Source organism: Mastigoproctus giganteus, chromosome 4, assembly GCF_048544385.1.
Source record: "Mastigoproctus giganteus isolate SK-2022 chromosome 4, ASM4854438v1, whole genome shotgun sequence".
Taxonomy (NCBI): Eukaryota; Metazoa; Arthropoda; class Arachnida; order Uropygi; family Thelyphonidae; genus Mastigoproctus; species Mastigoproctus giganteus.
Genome location: NC_143578.1, coordinates 21927195 through 21951582, shown reverse-complemented (window position 1 = coordinate 21951582; position 24388 = coordinate 21927195). Strand labels below are relative to the sequence as shown.

At 37.0% G+C, this 24388-nt stretch overlaps 1 protein-coding gene across 1 annotated transcript in view; it reads right to left on the bottom strand.

Annotated features, from left to right (window-relative positions):
• Nucleotides 1-1694: 1694 nt before the first annotated feature.
• Nucleotides 1695-24388, bottom strand: part of LOC150086456 (uncharacterized) — a 46580-nt gene continuing 23886 nt past the window's right edge. Inside the window, exon 2 of the mRNA XM_090371393.1 lies at nt 1695-2939. Within this exon, the coding sequence (XP_090227519.1) occupies nt 2264-2926 (663 nt within the window). The 5' untranslated portion in view covers nt 2927-2939 and the 3' untranslated portion in view covers nt 1695-2263. The remainder of the gene's footprint in view (nt 2940-24388) is intronic.

The window sequence follows — 24388 nt, the reverse complement described above, 5'->3', positions numbered from 1 at the left end:
GGAAATTAAAGGTAAGAGGAGAAAAGAGAAAGGGAGAAACAAAGGATGAGAGAGAGAGAGAGAGAGAGAGAGAGAGAGAGAGAGAGAGAGAGAGAGAGAGAGAGAGAAACAAACAAAAACAGAAAAAGAAATCAAAATGGAGAGGAAAAGAGAAAGAAAGATAAAGTAAGAAAAATATAAATAAAATATAAAAGAGTAAAAAAACGCAAATAAAGAAAGAGAAAAACAGAAGTAAAGAAAGAGATAGAATAGAAACAAAGATAGAGAAAAAACAAAAAAGGAGATAAAAAGAAAGAGAAAATAAAGGAGAAAGACAGAAGACTGAGAAAATAAAAGCGAGAATAGACAAAGACAGAGTGAGAGAAAGAGAATAAAGGAGAAAGAAAGAGACAGAAAGAGAATAAAAGAAGGACAGAGTGAGAGAAAATTAAAAGTAAGAGGAGAAAAGAGAAAGAGAGAAAAAAAAATATAGAAAACGGTGAAAGGTTTGAAAGATAGAGAGGGAGAGACAGAGGGAGAAAGCTGGAGAAAGAAACAGAGAAAGAGAAATGAAAACGGAGGGTAAAAGAGAAGGAAGGAGAGGGAAAGAAAATAAAAGAAAGACAGTGAGAAAAAATTAAACGTAAGAGGAGAAAAGAAAAAGAGATAAAAAAGAAAGCAAAAGGTGAGAATTTTTTAGGGAGAAAGAGAAAGAGAGAGAGAGAGGGGGGGGGAAGGGAAAGTAAGATAATCTCGGTTGTCTTTGCTTATAATCTTGAAAAAATTGCTTCCTCCAACGCAGTGAGGAGAAGACCCATTTCAGTGGGAGTCCGATTTTGTTTTCGTTTATTTAATCGAGAAATCGGACAACCACTTTTGCTTTGCATCTCATTGAGCTGCAGGGAGGGTTGCTTTTAATTAGGGTGGCCGTGCGAGTTGGTTTATCCAGAAGAGTTCCCACTTTTCGGGTTGTTCTGATTCTACCCAATTGGGAAATTTTGTCAAAATGCCAGGAATCTTTAACTGCTGCACCCACGAAAAGGAATTTAAGATCAACGAATGACCCTCTCTTGATGATATTGATGTGTTAATGATCTGGCACGGCTACCCTAATTAAAATGCTAGAAGAAAGATTGTTCATTTATTTACTGAAAACGATAAGTGTCATTTAAAACTTGCATCACAGATGGCGCAATAAGTCTATCTGATTGAAGATCAACAACAATCAGTAATCCAAGATGGCGATTTCTTGGCTTGCTTTCCAACTGAAAGTTACGCTTCGACCAGATCTTTGGGAACTTTTCGTTTTTTCTAGAATAAACTCAAAAGAGATCTACCATAATCCCACAACACATAAAACACAATTTCCCAAATATCCCATAATTTTTGGTGGGATACTGTAGGTGAATTTTATTTTTTATTTGTGTATTAAATAAAGCATTATTCCTCTGAGGAATTACTTGCTGTAAATTCCTCAATTCCTCCACGACAATTAGATAAATGATGAACTGACACGTTGCCTAGCAACGCATCACTTTTCTCTTGCCTGCTTAAAGATAGCATTCATAACGAATGTGTTCAGTTGTGAGTTGGAGTGTTTAATGTTCTTCATTGTTTCAATTTTATCTTACCATTTTCTTTCTTTATTCTTCTTCCATCCCCTTTTTGTGGGGGGTGGTATCTGGGTGTTGTGAATGAACAAAGCAGAAACGAAACACGTATAAAGCAAGGTTTAATCCCAAAAAACCAACAATAGAGTTACATCAGCGACAGCCACAATTGCAAGCACAGAACAGTAGGGTAGATAAACAATCTGCACCTTGTCAGTTGTGCGATAGTCAAGGGGTCAAACGGGGGGTCAAAAAATAGAAACATTTAAACGGATTTAGCCAGCGGAACAAACGTTGGCTTCCGTTTCTTACTACGGGAAAGAACTTCGAAATCGAACCACCGGGATGACGTAGCATCCATGGTGAAACCCCCGCATAAAACTATCCTCTTCACCCTCCACAAATCGAGGGGTCGTACAAATAAGAAAAGGGTAGAATCGTATATAATAAGTCAGTAGTTTGATCTGTAGTCATAAATAGACACGAGTACTACAAATAATTTCAATAGAGGGCAGTCGTCCTAACCGAAGGCCCCCGACGTCAGAGGGCCCCGACTGTAAAGTATCGCGTGTGTGAGATCACACGGACTAACAAAAAATTGTCTTTTATTTTGTACGTAGTTTAAATGCAAGTTTTGTCTTCTGTTGGTGGGGGGAAGGGGAAGCTGTTTGGCTTCAGTACCTTTCTGTCTCTTCTGTGATGAGGACTTGAGTCTCCGGGATGCTGTTCAAGCTCGATGGTGTCAAGCTGCTGTTCTGGTTGCTGTTGCTGGTAGTGTTGGAGTCTTGGGCCGGCGACGTTGCTGTCTGGACTGGAAGTGGGGTGAATTCGTCGGCTTCGACTGCCGGTGTGGTGATTTCGCTGTTGGGGATGTTCTCCACTGATGGGGCCGTGGACTCGATGTCTGCGTGGGCGCTCTTCTTCACCACCATGGTCTGGCTCTGAGAGAAGAAGACCTTGATAAGACACAGTACACAGCCGATGCCTATGAAGAGCAAACCCACCGACTGGGCAGTGGACACATTAGCACCGACCCCGATAAACACCAGGATCAGACCCGTGATCATGAGTATCGTACCCAGGTAGATTAGGAAGCGTCTTTTCTGTCTCTGAGACTCGATCGCGTCACGACGTCGGCCGTACAGGTCGCCAACACCGTGGGTGCTGCTGATGGTGCTGACACTCTGGTTGGTGGCGCGCTTGTGGTGGGTCAAACTGCGTCCCCGAGATAATGACGTCATGCTGCTGTGATGACTGGGTGGTTGTCCGTGACTTCGAAAGCTCCGTGGTTTTTTCCGCTCTCGGCGGACCGCCACTGCAGGCATTGCCGAGATCATGGTGACAAATTACCTACGGAAGAAAGAACAGAAAGAATTAATTAACAGGTAGTTAATGATGTTTAGGATGCCATTTCTTAAGCACACTGCTCAATGAGAGAGAGAGAGAGAGATTTTGTTTTCACATTTTCTAGTAAAACGTAAAATGCAAAAATCAGTCCGAGCCATTGACGTGCACGCGCCGAACGAAGTATTTGACCTCTTATCAATAAATCGATAGCGGAACGTCATATTCTAATCGATATGGGCTTGAATGAAATGCAATATTGGCTCCGTTTGATCGCGTAGATACATTAGACAGTTTAACCGTTAGATGGCGCTCCTAAGCAAGTCATGTGACGCTTTTTTACCCAGTTGTGCCCATTCAAGGATGGGCTATGTTTTAATAGATCGTTCATTGAATAGGAAGTTGTTAAGAGACATTAGAGAAGATGGAGAGCGTTGCTAAGAGACATTGGAGAAGATGGAGAGCAGATCTCTTTCTACATCTGTTCGTGGATAAATTGGTCCTTCTGTGATGCTGCATTTTAAATCCTTCTTATATTGATTCTTCTTCTTGCAGGGAATGCAGCTTCTAGTGGCTAGTCGATGACGTCACATAAATGGGGTTAGTATTGTGAAGATCATAAATAGAATTATTTGTGATTGGCAAGTGTCATTTTGGACATCCCGGAAGGCATTTTATTGAGGTTATATATAGGCAGTGATTATTGCACGTGACTTTCAATACAGAAAACATGATCGCATCCGGGAAACTGGGAAGGATCATAAAAAGAGCATTCTGAAGTTTACACAGAAAAATCGCAGAGAGTTATTTTTAAATATACTACCCTACCAAAAGTTTCTGCTATTGATTTCGAGAACGAACAGCTAAATTTTCTTTTAAGAGCAGAAGAGAAGAGATGTTTACATTCTTTTGTGCACTGTGTTTACCTGATTTTTGTTTACTGTTTACACGTTTTATATATGACATGTTTACATGTCTTTTTATTTCTAATTGCGTATTTATGTCATGTTTCTTTTCTAATGTTTATGTCATGTTTATACGTTTGTGTTTCGTGCTTACGTTACGTGCTAATTCGTAAACTTGTTTGTGTAATGTTTATCATACCTGCTTGCTCATGCACTTGCTTGTGTCAGTTGATATACATTTGTTTAGAGCATGCCCACGTTACGTTCTTCTTGATACACCTGTTCATGCCCACGTTACTTGTTTGTGTCATGTTTACATTACGTGCTTGTTGATGAAATTGTTTATGCTTACATTATGTGCTTGTTGATACGCTTGTTTATAACATGCCTATGTTATGTGCTTGCCATACACTTGTTCATGCTTAAGTTAGGTGCTTATTGGGACTTGTTTGTTATGTGCTTGTTGATACACTTGTTTGTGTCATGTTTACATTCTGCTTGTTGATACACTTCTTCATGCTTACGCTACGTGTTTATTGATGCTTGTTCGTTATGTACTTATTGATACACTTGTTTATGTCATGGTTACATTACGTGCTTGTTGATACAGTTATTAATATCACGCGTACATTATCTGCTTGTTCATGCCCACCTTACCTGATTTATGATGCACTTGTTCGTGTCATGTTTACATTACGTGCTTGTTGATACATGATACACTTGTTTATAATTACTTTATGTGCTTGTTGATACACTTGTTTATATCACGTCTACGTTTACGTTACGTGCAGAGGAGATAAAGATATAATGCCCTTGTTTGTATCATGTTTACGTTGTGTGCTTGTTGATGCACTTGTTTGCGTTACGTTCTTGTTGATATACTTGTTCATGTCCAGGTTACTTGTTTGTCAATGCACTTGTTTGTGTCATGTTTACGTTACGTCTTATATTGTCATGTTTATGTTACATCTTATATTGTCATGTTTACATTACGTGCTTGTTGATAAACTTCTTTATATCATGCCTATGTTATGTGCTTGTCATACACTTGTTCCTGCATACGTTACGTGGTTATTGATACTTATTTGTTATGTGTTTGTTGATACACTTGTTGATGTCATGTTTGCGTTATGTTCTTGTTGATACACTTGTTTGTATCATGCTTATGTTATCTGCTTGTTGATACACTTGTTTATATCACGTCTACGTTTATGTGCTAGTTGATAACTTAAGTATGTCATGTTTATGTTACATCCTTGCTAATGCACTTGTTTGTATCATGTTTATGTTACATCCTTGCTAATGCACTTGTTTGTATCATGTTTACGTTACGTGCTTGTTGATACACTTGTTTATATCATGCCTACGCTGCGTGCTTGTTGATACATTTGCTCGTGTCGACTTTACTTATTTGTCGATGTACTTATTTGTGTCATGTTTACATTCCGTGCTTGTTGATGCACTTGTTTATGCTTACATTATGTGATGGTTGATAAACTTGTTTATATCATGCCTATGTTGTGTGCTTGTTGATACGCTTGTTTATATGGCGTCTACGTTTATGTGCTTGTTGATAACTTGAGTATGCCATGTTTATGTTATTTGCTTGCTAATGCACTTGTGTGTATCATGTTTACTTTACGTGCTTGTTCATACACTTGTTTATGTTATATTTTCGTTACGTGCTTGTTGACACGCCTACATTTATGCTTGTGGATATACTTGTTCATGCCAACATTACCCGTTTTTCGATGCACTTGTTTATGTCATGTTTATATTACACGCTTACTGATGAACTTGTTTATGCTTATGTTTATTTCCCTCACGCCTATGCTATGTGTTGTTAATGCACTTGTTTATGTCATGTTTACGCTACGTTCTTGTTGATACGCTTGTTTATATCATGCCTACGTTACGTGCTTGCCATACACTTGTTTATGCATGCGTTCTGTGCTTGTTGATACACTTGTTTATGCTAATGTTACTTGCTTATCGGTGCACTTGTTTCTGTCATGTTCACGTTATGTACTTGTCGATACACTTGTTTATGCTTACTTTACGTGTGTTCGTTGGTACACTTGTTTATGTCCTTTTAATGTCACGCTTTCGTTACGTGCTTGTGGATACAAAGTTTAAGCCTCCATGCTTGTTGATATTCTTGTGTTTGCGATGTTTATGTGCTTCTTAGTGAGATATATGTTATGTTAAGTTTCTATGTTTATGTCGTGTTTCTATGCTTGTTTATGTCATGTTAATTCACTTTAGGGCTCAGTCAAACGCTGAATCTTAATTGAATGCAAAACTATTCGTGTCTGAATCTGCAATTTAAGTCCCTGTTAAGTTTCTTTTCGGTGTTCTTGTGAGTTAAAGCATCTCTCTATAATTTAAATTCTAAACATGTTTAGGCAGATTTGAGAAGATGCACTTGAAGAAACTTCTCTTAGGAGAATTCTGGAATGAGTGTACCACTTTGGTTATAGAACCCTGGAGCAGAAAAATTTTGTTTATCAGGTGCAAAACTTGTAAACACCAGTTGTTCGTTTCGTTTAAGTTGGAACGAGGAGTCTAAAGTTGTATTCGTTTGGGCAAATGTTATTTCCTCCATCTGTCTTTTTTGATGTGATCAGAACAAAGACCGTTCCACGTTCCATAAAGAGACAACATTCATTTGCGTGTTATCTTTCTAGCCTCGGGAAAAATGGTATTCTACAGAGGAGATAAAGACATCTCTCCTCCCTTAGGGTTGCGAAGAGAATCAACAACTGTACCCATCAAGACTCCATCAAGAAGTCGCTAAATGGTAAAGGAGTAAAATTAACTTTAACTGCACGTTGGACCTGCACTCACATTTTCAGAAAGAATTCAACTGTGATATATATAAACCACAATTCCCTCAAAGTTTTCCCCTCTCGGCCATTTAGAAACTTAAAATTTCAAAAAAAAATCCCCCGATAGTTTGTTTCGTTTCTTTTCATAGTTTGAAAATTAAAAAAAAAAAGAACGAAAAAATGGAAAATGAAAAACGAGAGAAAAATGTTTTATTCGGATTAATCCGAATAATCAACATTGTATCCTATTATTCGACATCTTATTAAGTGACACAAAGCTCATCCTATTACTCGATATCCTATTAATCAACAGAGTTCATTCTATTCATCGATCCTATTAATCGACGTCCTATTATTCAACACAACTTATCCTATTACTCGACCTCCTATTAATCGGCACAGTTCATCCTATTACTTGAGATCCTATTCATCGACATCCTCTTAATTGACTCAGTTCTTCCTATTATTTAACATCCTATTAATCAAAACAATTCATCCTATTAATCAAAACAATTCATCCTATTAATCGATACAATTCATCCTATTACTAGATATCATATTAATCGACAGAGTTCATTCTATGTATCGACATAATTCATCCTATTAATCGACGTTCTATTAATCAACACAGCTTATCCTCTTACTCGATGTCCTTTTAATCGGCACAGTTCTTATTACTCGACACAGTTCATCCTATTACTTGACCTATTCATCGACAAATGTCATCCTATTAATCGACTCAGTTCTTCCTATTATTTCACGTCCTATTAATCAACGCAATTCATCCTATTAATCGACATAGTTCATCCTATTACTGAAGATCCTATTTGTCAATGCAGATCATCCTATTAATCGACTCAGATCTTTCTGTTACTTGACATTCTGTTAATCAACACAATTCATCTTATTAATCGACACAGTTCATCCTTTTAATCAACACAGCTGATCCTATTCATCGACAAGCTCATCCTATCAATCGGCATAGTTAATCCTATTACTCAAAATCCTATTTGTCAATGCAGATCATCCTATTAATCGACTCAGATCTTCCTGTTACTTGACATTCTGTTAATCAACACAATTCATCTTATTAATCGACACAGTTCATCCTTTTAATCAACACAGCTGATCCTGTTCATTGAGAAGCTCGTCCTATTAATCGACACAGTTCATCCTTTTAATCCATACAGCTGATCCTATTCATCGACAAGCTCATCCTATCAATCGGCATAGTTAATCCTATTACTCAAAATCCTATTTGTCAATGCAGATCATCCTATTAATCGACTCAGATCTTCCTGTTACTTGACATTCTGTTAATCAACACAATTCATCTTATTAATCGACACAGTTCATCCTTTTAATCAACACAGCTGATCCTGTTCATTGAGAAGCTCGTCCTATTAATCGACACAGTTCATCCTTTTAATCCATACAGCTGATCCTATTCATCGACAAGCTCATCCTATCAATCGGCATAGTTAATCCTATTACTCAAAATCCTATTTGTCAATGCAGATCATCCTATTAATCGACTCGGATCTTCCTGTTACTTGACATTCTGTTAATCAACACAATTCGTCTTATTAATCGACACAGTTCATCCTTTTAATCAACACAGCTGATCCTGTTCAACGAGAAGCTCATCCTATTAATCGACATAGTTCATCCTTTTAATCCATACAACTGATCCTATTCATGGACAAGCTCATCCTATTAATCGGCATAGTTAATCCTATGACTCGAGATCCTATTTTTCAACAGAGCTCATCCTATTAATTGACTCAGTTATTACACTCATCTATTTACTCAGCCATTACTTGACATCCTGTTAACCAACACAATTCATCCTATTAATCGGCACAGTTTATCCTATTAATCGACATAGCTGATCGTGTTCACCGACACAGCTCATCCCGTTAATCAACTCAGTTCTTCCTATTATTGACATCCTATTAATCAGCAGAATTCATCCTATTAACAGCAGAATTCATCCTGTTAATAAACTCAGTTCTTCATATTACTTTACATCCTGCAATCGACACAATTCATCCTATTAATCCACACAGCTCGTCCGATTAATCAACAAACACAATTCATCCTATTAATCGACTGTTCATCTGTTGCTTGACGCGCTGTTAATAGAAACAGCTGATCCTATTCATCGACACAGTTCATCCTGTTAATCAATTCAGTTCTTCCTATTGCTCAACATCCTTTTAATCAACACAGTGCATCCTATTTGACAATTCATCCTATTAATCGACACAACTGATCCTATTCATTGAACAGCTCATCCTGTTCAATGAATCCTATTAATCGACATAGTTCACCCTGTTGCTCGATATCCCATTAATCGACACAGCTGATCCTATCCATCGAAACAGGACATCCTATTAATCAACAAACTTCATTCTATTCATCGATACAGTTCTTCCTATTACTCGACATTTTATTAATCTACCCAGATCTTCCTGTTACACAACATCCTATTAACCGACACAGTTCATCCTATTAATCGACTTCGTATCAACCACTTTCTACTGTATTCTTATCTGACAGAAAACAAAAAAACTTATTCAGTTAAATGAATAGTTGACTTTTAATTAGCATCCAGAGAGTAATTTTATGGGAAGATTATTTTTTCTCCTGCAGTATACACAGTAAAAATCCACTAATATGCTAATTATCTAAGCGCAGACTACCGTTTAAGAAGCTGTTACATTCACTGGAGAAACTTAAATATAGTTTGCGCCGTTTTTTAGATCATCAGGGAGGTTTTCTTCCCAGATTCTTAATTTCTCCTTCTAAGATCGCTGCGTTCGTAAAAGAAATTGAAAATTCCTCCTTAATAGCCCACAACGGACATACTTAGCAGCTCATTTATTTACAACCCAGAAAGAGGAAACATTAAGATGTTCTCTGGGATCATTTGGCAAACTCGTTTTCCTCTTTCTTTCTTTCTATCGGGAGGTTGAGTAATGGTGTAACCAGAAAGTTGTTTTGGTCGTTAAATCTCAAGCAGTTGATGCGGTCTTAAATGCAACAGGATGTTTACAAGAGCGTGGTGCATTTATGATCTTGGAGATCACTGTTCAATAGTGGAGCATTACTTTTAAGCTTCATCCTTTAGGGCAATCGCTCTACGATTACTGCATCAGGTGGTAAGCATGCGTAGATGGGTTGTGGTGCTTCCGTCAACGCTGAAATACGCCTCTCGCCGGCCCCCTCCCCCACCAGTTCCATTACTATATAATCTTCCACTCCGTGTGCTTAAATGTGTTTAACTACTGAAGAATTTGTTGTTGGATAAACACTGTTAGAAGGGATTCGTCTCTTGTCATCGTATGAAATGGAGTTTTATGGACAGTGCGATTTTATGAATCCCTGAAGTAATCGTAAAGTTTAATTCTCCATCAATCTCTCGTTCTGTACGTTATATCTGCAGATGGAAATTAGGAACTCCTTCTTTGCATCCCGATTGGTTTTACTGTAACTTCATCTACAGATGAACAGTCCATTTTTTCTTTGGCTCTAAGCGCTGCTTTTCTTCTGAGCTGCTTCTAATTTTTTTTTAGAAATCTTAAATTTCTCCTTCCTTGGAATATTACTCCTTGGTTTCCATGGACACATGCATTTGACTGAGTAGATGTCCCCGACTGTATCCAAAAGGAAACAGTCAGACCAATCAACAATCCACCTTTCTCATCTCACTCCACTTCCTATCATAAACCTTTCCGTTCCTGCTCCATGCTTTTTCTAAAATTATTTTGGCGATATTCAATGACAACATCACTCTTTCCAGTCCCCAACCCATCAATAGCATCAATGTATATGAGAGAGAGAAAAAAAGCAGGAAGAATGGTAAATACCGTGAGAGAAGGATAGAACAAAAAATGAGAGGAAGAGAGAAAAACAGTGTAAGAAAGATAACGAGAGAAGATAGCGAGAAGGAAAGAAAAACATAAAGAAAAAAAGAGGAAAAAACAGAGTACAAATGAAAAGGATTGGAAGAAATAAAAGAAAAATGATAAATAGAAAAAATAAAGAAGAACAAAAATAGAGAATGATGAATAGCAATAAAGGAAGAAAGATAAAAACAGACAGAATAAAGGCAGAAAGAAAGAGAAAAATAGAGAGGATGAGAGAAAGAAAAAGCGAGCATGATAAATAATATGAGAGAGAAAAAGAGATTGATATGAAAGAGAAAGAGCAGTGAATGACAAATAGTAAAAACGAAAGCAAAGAAAAAGCATGAGAGAAAATTAAAAATAGTGGAAGAAAGAAAGATAAAAATAAAGATAGAGAGAATGATAAATAGAAGAAAAAAGAAGGTAAAAGAGAGAAGGAATGGTGAATAACAAAAAAAAGAAAGAAAGAAGGAAAATAGAGAATGATGGACAGCAATAGAGAAAGAAAGAGAAAACAGAAAATTGAAGGATATTAATGCAGAATGAACGAAAGAAAAAATAGAGAGAATGACAGAGAGAAAAGAGAGCATGATAAATAATAAGAGAGAATAGAGAAAGAGAATGATAAGAAAGTGAAAAAGAAGTGAATGATAAATAGCAAAAAAGAAAGAAAAAACAGAGCGAGAGAGAGATGAAAAATAGTGGAAGAAAAAAAAAGGAGAGAGAGAGAGAGAGAGAGAGAGAGAGAGAGAGAGAGAGAGAGAGAGAGAGAAAATAATAAATAGAAGAAAGAAAGAAAAAAGAAGGGGAAGATAGAGAAATAGGGAAAATAGCAAAAGTGAAAGAATGAGAAAACGGCAGAATGAAGAATAGCAAGAAAGAAAGAAACAAACAAGGTATGAGAAAAAAACAGAGAATGACATATACAAAAAGAAAAAAGAAAGAGGAAAGCAGATGATAAATATGAAAAAGAAAGATAAAAACAGAACGTAAAAAAAAACAAAGAGAAAGAAAAAAGCGAGGATGATAATTAGTGGAAAGAAGAAAGAAGGAAGAAAACAAAATGAATGGAGAATGATGAATAGCAAAAGAGGAAGAAATAAGGAACGGAGTGAATGAATAACAAAAGAAAAAAGGAAAGGTGAAAACAATAAACGATGAATGGTAAATAACACGAATAAAGAAAGAGAGAAACAAAACGATAAATCAGAAGAAAGAAAGAAAGCTAAAAAAAAATTATAAAAAATAAGAAAGAAAGAAAAAAAACAGAAGAATGATAAATAACAAGAAATAAAGATAAAGCAGGGCGAGAAAATAAAGATAGAAAGGGGAACGGGAAGGGAAAGAGAGAAAATGATACCTAAGAAGAAAGAAAGAGAAAACGAGGAGCAGACAAAGGTGGAGGATGTGTAAGATGAAATTAAGTGAATATAATGAGAAATAACAGTGGCCAGACAAAGAATACCAGAGAAATCTTTTTCATCAGTCTTCTTCCAACAAGAGATTGATAATAATATTAACCTCGATGATGATTACTCTACGAATATTAAAAATAGAAGCTTGAACAAAAATATATCTGTGGAGGAAGAGGATTGCGATACATTAGCAAGACGCCATCATTGGACCAATGTAAAAAGGATCAGAAATGCAGAAGTGTTCAATTAGCATTACCCAATATCTCTCTGTGGCTCCTAAGAAATCTTGAAGACGATGCAGAGCCTACACTTCCACTTACCCATATCTCGGCTGAGCGCTTTAACGCAATTACGGTTACAAAGACCCCAAAATGGCCACTAAATCCCGGAAAACATCAGCAAGTCCTCCATAAAGAAGACACTTTACTTAACCCATCCAGGAAAACAGAGTAATTCCAGCCATCAGGAATTGCTGACGCATCACTTCCTGCTGTCCAGCGATAATGTCCCAGACAAGAGAGAAAAAAGTATAGAGCCCATTGGAGACTGAAGAATTTTCTCAGCCTCCAATAGCCTTCCTCCTATCTAGAAGAATGAAGTGATGAGGCCATCCTCCCGCTGAAGCATCCATAAAAGAAGCGCAAAAATAAAATCTCATTCTCTTAAGAAAATGGAATTTTATTAAAGAAAAGATTTCTATCTCAGCCGTAAAATTACAAAAGGATCTCCATCTTTCCATCAATGAAACACAGATTTTTCAAATCCTCACATCTGTACCAATTTTCCAAACATCTAAACAGTAAATCTCTCTTAAGATTGAGAAAGAAAATTTACTTTCACGACCATTCTATTTTTCAGCAATGTCATCCTTTTATCCGGGTTCACCGTTCCCTCATTATCTCATGACCCGTGACCTTTTATTCAATCCTATTTGCTCAGCAAGTTCCCATGAATGCTCTTAAAGCCGCGATCAAGTAAAAAGCATCCCATCAGTTTATAAAGGTCATCTTCCGCATCACTACTCCTGCTCCTCAGATGAGTCTCTAACTCTCTCTCTCTCTCTCTCTCTCTCTCTCTCTCTCTCTCTCTCTCTCTCTCTCTCTCCATCCCCAAATAGTGGGTTTCATCATCCCTCATTCTGTGACAAACAACTTTCTTCCGTTTCATCTCCGCCTCTATCCGCGGTAAATTGGAAAAGCGAATTAAGTACCGGAGATTAAGCGTCGGCTATAGTCCATAGCGTTCTCATTATCCTAATAGCTCTTCCGGAGAGAGCTCTTTAGAGACTGAATTTTGTGGTCTTCTAACGATGCAAATTAATTAATAAATAGTGGTGCCCTCCATCCGAGAAAAGGGCTAATAGTTAGATTTCAGAGCATTACGGGAGCCATCATAGGACAAAGCAAATGTTGCGAAGAACAGAGTTTAACATCTCTTACAATAATATTGTTAACCTCTTTGTAGTTGTCTGAAAGACCTCAGAAACGAACCTTGCCCATCATGCTTTATTGCTCTTCGGCAAAGCAACATTTACAGGGACACTCGCGTGCTTTCTTAAGATATAATAAAGCAACATTTACAGGGGCATACATTGAAAATAGCTACTTGAGCTACATTCGTGTCCATCTACTGGAAATGGATCCCCTCTGCCCAAATTTAGAGTTTTAGAGATTATCAAAAACTTGCAGGTTTTAGATTTTTGTTGACATGACAACATAATGAGGTGCATAGTGGATGGGTGAACACATATAATCATATCTGTCATGAAACCGGAGATTAATCGTTGACTATAGTCCATAGATGGATTCCTTAGACGAGTGGTCAGGAGCGGGAGTGCAGTAGTACATGCTCTTTGAGTATATTGGGGTTCGAGCCCCTGAATGCTAAATACGGTCGATCTGCCAACCGGAACTGGACCAGCGTGACAGATTATGGTCCGTTTCCCTCAACTGAATTGTTGAGGTGGCTTCCATCCTGCATTGGATTGATAATGGCTGTTGCTTACCTTACTTGCTTACATATAGTCCACAGCATTCTCATTGTGTCTATGCATCAAAGCATCCTTTACAGGGGCACCCATTGATAATAGGTTCATTTTCTTGGGTCACCTGAGCACTATAACTGCTTATACTCTGTTGCTTTGAGTTCCACACGTGTCCATCTACTGGAAATGGATCATCTTTGTCCAAATTTAAAGTTTTGGGGATTATCAACAACATCAGTTAACCTCTTTGTAGTTGACTAAAAGACTGCAAAATGAACCTTACCTATCATGCTTTCTTCAGATACAGTAAAGCAACATTTACAGGGGCATTCATTGATAATAGGTTTTGGGTTCGATGCGTCTCCATCTAGAGGAAATTGATTCCTTCTGTCCAAATTTAAAGTTTTGTGGATTGTTAACAATTTGCAGTTCTCTCATTCAGCGGTCATCAGCTAATGAGGGAACGGTGCGTAGTGGATAGTGAACACGTATAATCATATCTGTCATGAAACCGAAGATTAAACGATAGTCTATAGCATAGCCATCGCTGTTGTAGGGCGAAGCATCATTTACAGGAGCACGCGTTGATAATAGGTTTATTTTCTTGAGTCACCTATGTACCTATGACTGCATATACCCTCTTGTTTTGAGTTCCACGCGCGTCCATCTACAGGAAATGGACAGCTGATGCGATTCGTAGATGGATAGTGAACACTAATCATTCCTGTCGTGAAATATCTAATGATGCTATCTTAAATCTTGAAAAAAGGTCCACATAAAGGCATTGCAACTCTTCTTTTGCATTTGTCGAAACCACGTGAGCCAGGAACATGGCCGATATCAGAAAGCTGGGTTCTCTAATAAATTGGTAGGCAGTGTATAATTGAAAATAACATCGAAATAAACTATTTCTCTTTAGTTTTGCAATTACCAAAGGGATTTGTAGATTCTACAGTTCTAAATTATCTATAACGTGCTTCTCCAAACAAGAAAGTAGTCCAGTAACAAAAACAACAGATCCAGTTCAAATAGGAACATTTGGATTACATCAAGTGACATTTACTTCTTAAGACTTTCGTCCACATAATTAAGGACCAACTTTTTCGATCATTGAAAAGTTTTAAATTCAAACTCAAGTAGCAAGAAACAGTTCCTCTAATTGCTCCTCTTAAATAAACAATAAAATGTTCAGAATTAGGTCAGGGTTGTGTTTAGATAGAGATTTTCATCGCTTAGCAACAATACACACTTTGAAATACTCGTTAATGGATTAGTGGAGTAAAACATTTCCTAAGATTATAAAATCCATGCTTCCCGGTTCCATTTAAGCCCCTAAAAGCAAATAAGAACATGAAACAGCAAACACATGATTTTCTTAGGAAACCTGATGGATCAACACCAATTAATATTCTGTACGCGTTACAGATGAAAGGCCTGGAAGCTGTACACACCACATTTCAATCCATTGAACAGTTTCTAGGTAATGTTTTGCATGAGTAAATCTCATGTGTTTCAAATGCTGTGGTATTTAAAAACACGCCATGTCCTTTTGCTTCGTTGCAATAGTTGAGTGCAATGCAGAGAAGTTACATTTACAGGTAAACTCTTTGTGCTGAATTCTTGAAATTTAATTTAATTATTGACAGATGGGTTTTATTAGGCTTTAAATTAATTCCAAAATAAGTCCCTTAATGCACGAGTTGCATAATTACTATTAAGTGTTAAAGTTATTAAGTTTTGAATTGGAGAATTTATACCATCTATCTTTTATCTTTGAACCAAATATGGTTATCAGATAATCACTGATTATCTCTCTTTTCACATTCTGTAGGAGTATATTCATCAATATACAAAATCCATTGATTAAAAAGAGAGAGAGGGTTAAATGGTGGAAGAGAGAGAAAGAGAGAATTCTCCTCTATCCCGTACCAACACGGGAACTTACTGCAGTACCAGTTACGTGCATGGGACGCAATCAATGTCATAATCTGTATCCTGGACACAGCATGAAAGTCCGTAACCTTTGATATTTACTTGAGACCCGTTTTATAGGATCGATTGGCAGCTTCCAACTTCGCAAGGGATGGAGGAGGGTGGTTCATTGTCTCTAAAGAATAACACGGCTATCTGTAACCCTATCAAAGTGATGGTCAAAGATGATAATACGAAGTTCAGTTCCCAGGTAGCGCCACCTCTAAGGGGATAAATCACACTGTCCAATAAATATAAAAACGTGTCCTATTTAAACAAAAGATTCACTGAGAGACACTGCTGTAGGCGAAAAAAGTTGATTGGAGCGACATCTAGCGAATTCCCCTTATATGATTATTTTCTTTTCCAAGTTATCTCATTGACTAACTTTCAGATCGATGAATATTTAAGATGGTGCACCAGAAAATGCTGCAGACCAGGCAGACGTCTGGCACGTGACGTATCCTTACTTCTCTCCTGAAATTATGAGAGGAAAAATTTGGAGATATCCCATCCTTCTGTAAATACATTTTTACAACAATTTATTTCAACTTTGTGTGTTCAATCACTTTTAGGTAGCTAACAAATATTAATTGTTAATATTTGTTAAATATTAACAAATATTAATTGATTAGTAGGTGCATCCTTATCAAAATTTCAGAGGAACTGACCTCCTTGATCCTCCATCTGCGTACTTCGTGAGATTTCTACAGCATTAGTGATAACAGTAATTCAGCAGGGACGCAATCAAATTAATTAATTAATTAATTAACAATTTAATTATAAAATTAAGAGATAAAATTAAACCGTTAATTAATTAATTAATTAATTAATTGTTAAAAATTTCATTAAATTTAAAAACTAATTATTGTTAAAAATTTTTATTATATTAAATTTAAAATTAAAATCGATTAATTAATTAAAATTTAGCAGATTAAATTAAATCCCCATTATAATTTATTAAATTTTTAAATTTCATTTGACAAAGTATGAATAATTTATCATTAAAAAGTTTTTTAATCATATTACCCAAAGCTTATTTTGTTCTAATATTTTACTTATGTGTTAAATTTTTATATTTTCGTATATTTTATAAATTTTAAAGTCGTTTAATATTTATTTGAAATTCCTTTTTTGTGCTCTTATTTGCTTTAGTTACATAATTATTTTTTCGCTTATTCTAATTAATTAATTTCGCGATATTATAATTACATACATAATTACTTCTGATCTCTTAGATTTTGTGATTAATATTAACAGAACAATGATAAAATTTCATAAAAAGACTATGATTTTAGTATAAATAATAAAATATTAATAAAAGTTTAGTTAGTTCTTTATTTTACCGAGAGATGTCGACACTTTCAACATCAGTGAACATCTTAAAGTAATTCTTGAAAATTCGACTTTACATTTGTATTTAAGTTTACTCTGTTGTAATTATAATTTCTCCATTATTATTATTTGATTAAATTTTAATTTTTGAATAGAATTTAAGATGTGCATTTTATGAGAATTCTTATTTTGTAAATCTTATTTTACATAAGACTTACATTTTGCAGCAAATGATCTTTGCAATAGTTTGCACTTTTATTTGTATTTTTTAAATTTAAATAAAATTTATCAATATTTATATTTTTTTATCGAAATAAAATTATGGCTCACAGTGATCTTTATTATGATTTATAAATTACACTGGAAATAATTAGTGCAAAGAAAGATTAAAGATAATAAAGAAAAAATGTTCTGCTTCATGAAAAATATCTGAAATAGCTTCTTGGATTTATATAATTATTTTCCATAAGTTTCTTATTAATTACGAGTGCTGCCATCTAGTGAATGCTCTGCTGTACTATATCCTTATGAAGATTAAATAATTAATAATTAATATATTACACAAAAATCAACAACTAATCACGGGTTGTATATATCATAATAGTGCGAGTGCTGCCACCTAATGGAATAATTTAGTGCGATTTTTATAATTTTTCTTTTAAATAAAAATTAATTCATTAATATATTAACCACTTCGACTTTCAAATTTTCACAGACTTGTGAGTGCTGCCATCTGGCTTTGAAAAATGATTTCATAATATAATAAAAATTAAATGTATTTTATCACGCACTTGATCATACTTTGTGGTTTTAACGTGACACACGGAAATGCGTTTGAATACTTTCTACAATATAATGAATCTCGATAATCCGAATTTGTTCGTAATACAATTTTCGGTTGTTTACCAAGTATATCTTGTTCCCGAAGAGCTTATACTTTGGGGACTGAGAGTTAAATGCAGCAGTGCATCAATTTGTTAAGTAGAAAACTTAAAAAGTAGGGCACAGGAAGGAAGGAAGGAAGAAAGGAAGACAACGGAAAATGTTTAATTAAGAAGTTTGTATGTCAAAGTTAATTAACTGAAGTAAACAACAGTAAGGTTCTAAAAATATTGAGGGGAATCGATTCTACAAAAGTTTAGAAACAACAACAACATACATCAACGATTAGCTGCCACAATAGCTAAAATCTTTATATCCAATGGGTCACTGTAAATTATACTTTTAACTATTAATTTTCTTATTATTTTATATTATTATTAATAGTAGTAATGGAAAATTATGCAAGTAAGCAAGCTTGTAAAGCATCAGCCAAGAAAAAAAAAGAAAAGAAAACACCTACACACTTCACCCATCCACACTCTACAAGAATTTGTCTAGTTCTTTCTTGAATTTGTTCAACCCATCGACTTCCACAACAGATGGAAGTCTGTTCCACCAATGCTGAAGGCAAACTTCCGCACATCTATCCTGCAACCATTCTTCCTCAACTTAAATTTATGAACTCCCCATGTGTGTAGTCACAGCAAGTGAAAGAATGCTATTAACATTCAGCTAACTCAATCCATTCAAGGCTTTAAACACCTCAATGAGATCTCTATGCAGGTGCCTATTCTCCAGACGCTGCGATTTGCAGAACTGAACCTTTTCAAGTAAGAATACCCTTTTGTTCCTTCCGCCGGTCTGGTTGTCCTTCACTGCACCCGATCCAGAGGATCTACATTCTTCTTAAATTGAGGCCTCCAAATCTGTATACAATACTCAAGATGCGGTCAACCATGACCTTATTCAAAGAGGTAATCATCTTCTTATCCCTGCTAGCAAAGTTTCTATTGACAAGACCTCGTGAACTGTCCTTGCAGCATATCTACTACTACTCAGAGAATTTCATGTCTGTCTCACTGCACAACTATCCTGTGGCCTTTTCCACTCTCCACTGCCCTAAGTGTAGTACCACACAGTTGATAAGTTTCTCTGTGTTTTTTGCTACTCATGTGCAGTACCTTGCCTTTGTCAACATTAAACTTCAACTGCCTTTTCTCAGCCCATCGATCCCATTATCCTAGATCTTGCAGTAACTCACGCTAATGACTCTCGTTAACAATTCTGCCAACCTTTATATCATCTGAAAACTTAGGTATTAAGCCTAATATACCTTCATCAATATCATTGATGAATATTGAAAACAACAATGGGGCCAGCACTGAATCCTGGGGAACTCCACTAATGACATTAGTCCATGAAGATCAGTGTCCATTGATAACCACTCTTTGTCTTCTTCCACTTAATCATCCCTTTATCCACAGCAGTAACTTGCCCTTAATGTCACATTGCTCCAGTTTGTACAGCAATCTTTTATATGCAACAGAATCAAAAGGATTGCTCAAATCCAAGTATATGATGTCAAAATTATTTTTTGAGATGAGTATAAATTATCACCTGATAATTTATATTCATCTCATGCACTTTTCTTCTCTGCCATGTGTCTCAGTAGTTCATCTGACATCCATTTTGGTCTAAGCCTTGAACAGCATTTCTTCTTTGGTATGAAAATGCACAATGTAATGTATATGCATGTACACATGCTCATGTTTATTACTACTTTTTTTTTAAAGTTTTTGCTTGAATCATCTAAATTATTTTAAATATTTAATTGTACCAATATTTAGTTGTACTGAATATCCTATAAGCAGGTTTTTAATAGTCTCCCGCAGGTTTTTAATCGTCTTCTTCTCTTGTTCAATGACGTCAGTCAATCCCCCTCCCTCCTTCTTTCTTGGCTATGGTGAGACTGTCGATTGCCAACTTTGGGTGGTTGTTGGCGGCTCTTCGTCATCATTATCCTGGTCGATCTCACAATCTCCTTCAGCTCAGTGTTGGTCCAATCTATGATCCCGAAGGAATGCGTTAATTATTTCATAGTATGCTCGCACGATGAACCGTATTCATTTCGATGCTCAACTTCATGCGTCGGGTTTTTCTTCCTTCATGGGTGGTCACTAGCGCAGTTGTACTGGAAGCACTTCCAATTGGTTGGGGTGAATGGTCTTTCCCTTTCCTTGTGGTAGCCATACAAGGGACAGTGCCAGTTTCTCCACTGTCTTTCTCAGGGGACTCTCTTCATCTTTTCGAGTTGATCCCTCTGCCTAATGCGAATGACTTTCTCCTGCTCCACCCTTGATGCAGTATGTTCAATATTTCTACTTCTCATCTCCATCCAGCTAGGAAGGTGGACCTGTTTAGCTTTAGCTTCTATATCCAGTGGGCGGGCCGTAGTTATTGGGAGCGACACCAGATGGCATCACTCTTTGCCTCATCCATCACTCCGACATTTATGGAGCAGCTCCAACGAAGCGGCTTTCGTGAGTTTTTATTTTTATGATTTTTTTTCCATCGCGATTTTTTTTCTTCTCTTTGGGATTCGAACTCGGGTCCATCACATTGGTGTTTGCAGAGCTGCAAAACCATTGAATAGTACACTGAGTGGACAGAAATTATGGGATACTTATCTAGTAACGGGTAGGCCCACCTTTTGCCCAGATAAGGGGATTCACACGGCGAGGCATTGAGTCCACTAGTTCACGAAAGCCGTCCACAGGTATTTCCATCCATGATTGCTGCGCTGCTGTCCATAATTCCGTCTCATTCCTGGGTGGAGGATCCAAAGCTCGAACAGACCAGACCTTTCCACAGCATCCCAAAGATACTCCACACGGTTCATATCTAATGAACAGGGAGGCCATTCCGTGGTGGTAAAATCTGCGGAATGCTCTTCGAACCATGTTCTAGTCACCACAACTCTGTGGCGAGGCGCATTGTCCTGCTGGAAGAGTCCATTGCCTGTGGGTGAACAATGACTATGAAAGGATTCAGAATTTAAGTGAAAACCGTAGAAAAATCGAGTTATCCATAATTCTCAACCACGGAGAGACCATCTGTACAAAATCCTAGAAATCCCAGCCTGCTATTAAACGTTTACTTGTATGCAATATAAGTGTATAGAAAGCGTGCTTGGTTACTGGCAAGAAAAATTCTTGCTATTCATGGGTCGCAGGTAAGGATTGCAGAGTTTCTTCTCTCGGAAACTCGAGTTTGTTTTTCATCCAGAAAACAGCAAATTGACTACAGAACACATGAATGTGCTATCATTAGCAAAACTATAAATAGGATCTCTGGTCTGTGGAAGCAGATCGTTAATATACAAGAGGAAAACAGTGCGAAAAAGGAACCTCGAGAACATTGGCATTAGTGGAGAAGTTAGAAGACAGAGAGCCATCAACTATCATCCGCAGAGAGAAAAATTACAACAAACAGTTGGCAAACCATAAGATTGAAGCATATTCATAAGGTCTTTATGCCAAACACGATCCTTAGAAAAAAAAAGCCTTAGAAATGTCAGGGGCAAGTGCTTGACTCCATACTGGGAATCGTTGATCAGATGAAGGGTTTCAAGATAATTTATCCATAATTCTCTACTTTATTTTCCAAGCAGAAGAAAAAACATCTTTGGAATAAGAAAATGAAAGAAGGTGACACAGAACTCACGTAAGTGAAGAGCACAGTTTTTGAGAACGAGTGGAGATATATCATCAGAACCTGACGCTTCATCATCATCAACCATTTTCAATCTATTGCATGATGATGGGCTCTCCAGCAACTTTCCAGTTCTTTCTGTTTTGTGCAATGGCCATCCATTTACTACCCATGAACTCATGAATTTCATCTATCCATCTCTGTTGTTGTCTTCCCGGTTTTCTTTTAGCTCCTCTTGGGTAGCTATCAGGTATCATCAGGACCTGAAGCTTACTTATCATCAAAATTGTTCAATATTCTTCTGACATCCTTTTGACGGAATGCCACAGAAGGCATTAAATATATGTACTGGGAATGGTGGGAGGTGGTTTACCAAGATCTTCAGTACACCAATTGGAAGAAAAATAGGACGCTATCAGGTCAGCTTCATCTTCGGCTGGAGTGGCAATAGAACACCTGGTTTTGACAGAAGTGAAAATAGAGATGGGAAAAACTTGCGGCCAATAGCTTTGGCAAGAGACGAGAAGACTCGATTACTGTTTGGTCTACTCTTAGCCTGTTCAAAATCTAGTTTGGACTGATTAATAACTAGTTTACAACTGTTTTAGCTTTGGTGTAGGCAGAAAATGAATCAAGAGATTTGGATACAAGCCAATTACGATATGCAACATTTTTCTCTGGAACAGTCTTAGCACATTTATTGGAAAACCAAGTTTATATAAAGGACGAGATTTTAAGGTGGAGTGTGGAATAAAGGATTTCATCCCTACAAGAATAATTTCCCCTACACGATCTGAGCAAACATTGACATCAGAAGATTCGAAACAGTAATCCGACCAAGGAAAAATGTAAAGAAATCTCTCATATTATACCATTTTGCATTCTTGTAATGCCAAACAACAGGAGGTCGAGAGTGGACACGAGAGAAAGGTTCCATTGCAGAAGAGCCCATCACCAAGTTGTGATTTGAAGTGCCTAGAGGACCACTCCCCTGTACCCTATATAAAAGGGTTATTTGTGAGAAAAATCGAGCTTGTTGGCTGTGTAGTTAGGATTGTCAGGTATTCTTGTAGGTAAATTAACAATCTGTGTAAGAGATTGTTAATTTACCTACCAGAATACCTGACATCTGGGTCTGTGTAGCTAGAAAACGGAAGCTAACTGGACTTGTAAACATTAAAATCACCAAGGAAAATTATCTCCCTGTTGGTAAAGTTCGACTGGAGAAAGTCAAGTTTCAAAGAGATGAAGTCAAAGATTTCCAAGTGATGAGTGAAGGAGAACAATGGAGGCAGCAGATGAACTTTACAGAGTGGGGTGGAGAATTTAAGCCAGAAAAGATCAAAAAGAGGGTATTCCAAGTTTCTGACAAGGTATATCAGGCGGACAAATGCAAGTACCATCTTTGAAAGGAAAGGAATCATACAGTGAATAATTGGGACAACTGAAATGAGTAGTGATTGAATCAACCGATAATTCGGACTCGGTCAGAAAAAGTACATGGAGTTTAGTAGACTGTGAGTGGAAATGGACATCTTTGAGATTGGAACTGAGACCACGTATATTTGTGAAACGAACGAGGAAGTGTTTGGAAGGTTTAGATCTTTTCGCAGATCAATTTATTCTATTGGTCTGACAATTCATGGTGTATTCAATAATAAGAATGAGTGGAGGAGACCATGCTGTGTGAGGTAATGAATTTTTTGAATATGGCGTACATATGATAAGAATACAACCAGCTCCTTGACACAACGTAGCCTCGACGATGTCCCCCGCATACACATTTCTTGGATCCCTCAGTCACTATCTGGCAGAGTAGAGGCAGTGAGATTATAAACTAGCTGATCTTGAAGCCTCCTAGAGAGTTATCAATAGGTTCGATCAGGTGGAATATCTAGCGACCGGCAGGAATATCTAGAACTGAACCCTCGAAATGTAAGGAAGATTGGATCCCGCCATGATGTCCATCATACTTCAAAAGACACCAATCTTACTGTAAAATGGAAGAGATGGGGTGGGGGTTGCTGGAGCTTTGCTGTGGAGACTGAACATGGGTTCCACCGCTTCAAGCCTCCAATAAGTAAAGTGGTGGTATTGTACCGGCTGATGGCTGATGAGAGTCATTTACCATCTAATATTGCCTGGTCGGCAATATTACAGAATATAACACAGAAGGGCGGCATTCCTCAGCGTAGTGTCGAACCCACATCTTGACCTCCGCTTACGTTGGTTCTCACCTGGATGCCGTATTTCAGGACTTGGACATATATTTGTCATAGTTAATCCTAAATTGGACGTAGTCAAGATAATTAGTCTTACTAATGAACAGGTTGTCTGCATAAGTGTGTCTACTCCTCGTGGCTCTTACTTTTTAGTTTCACTATACTGCCCACCAACTTCCGACATCACACTTCATCTTTCCTACTTCGATCAAGTTATTTCTTTGGTAGGTACTGCCAAACTTATTATAATGTCAGACGTCAATGCCAAATCCAGTCTATGGAGGGTTCACTAATAGAAGACTTTCTCCTTTCACATGAGCTGGCGGTTCTAAATAAACCCAGCTCACCTTA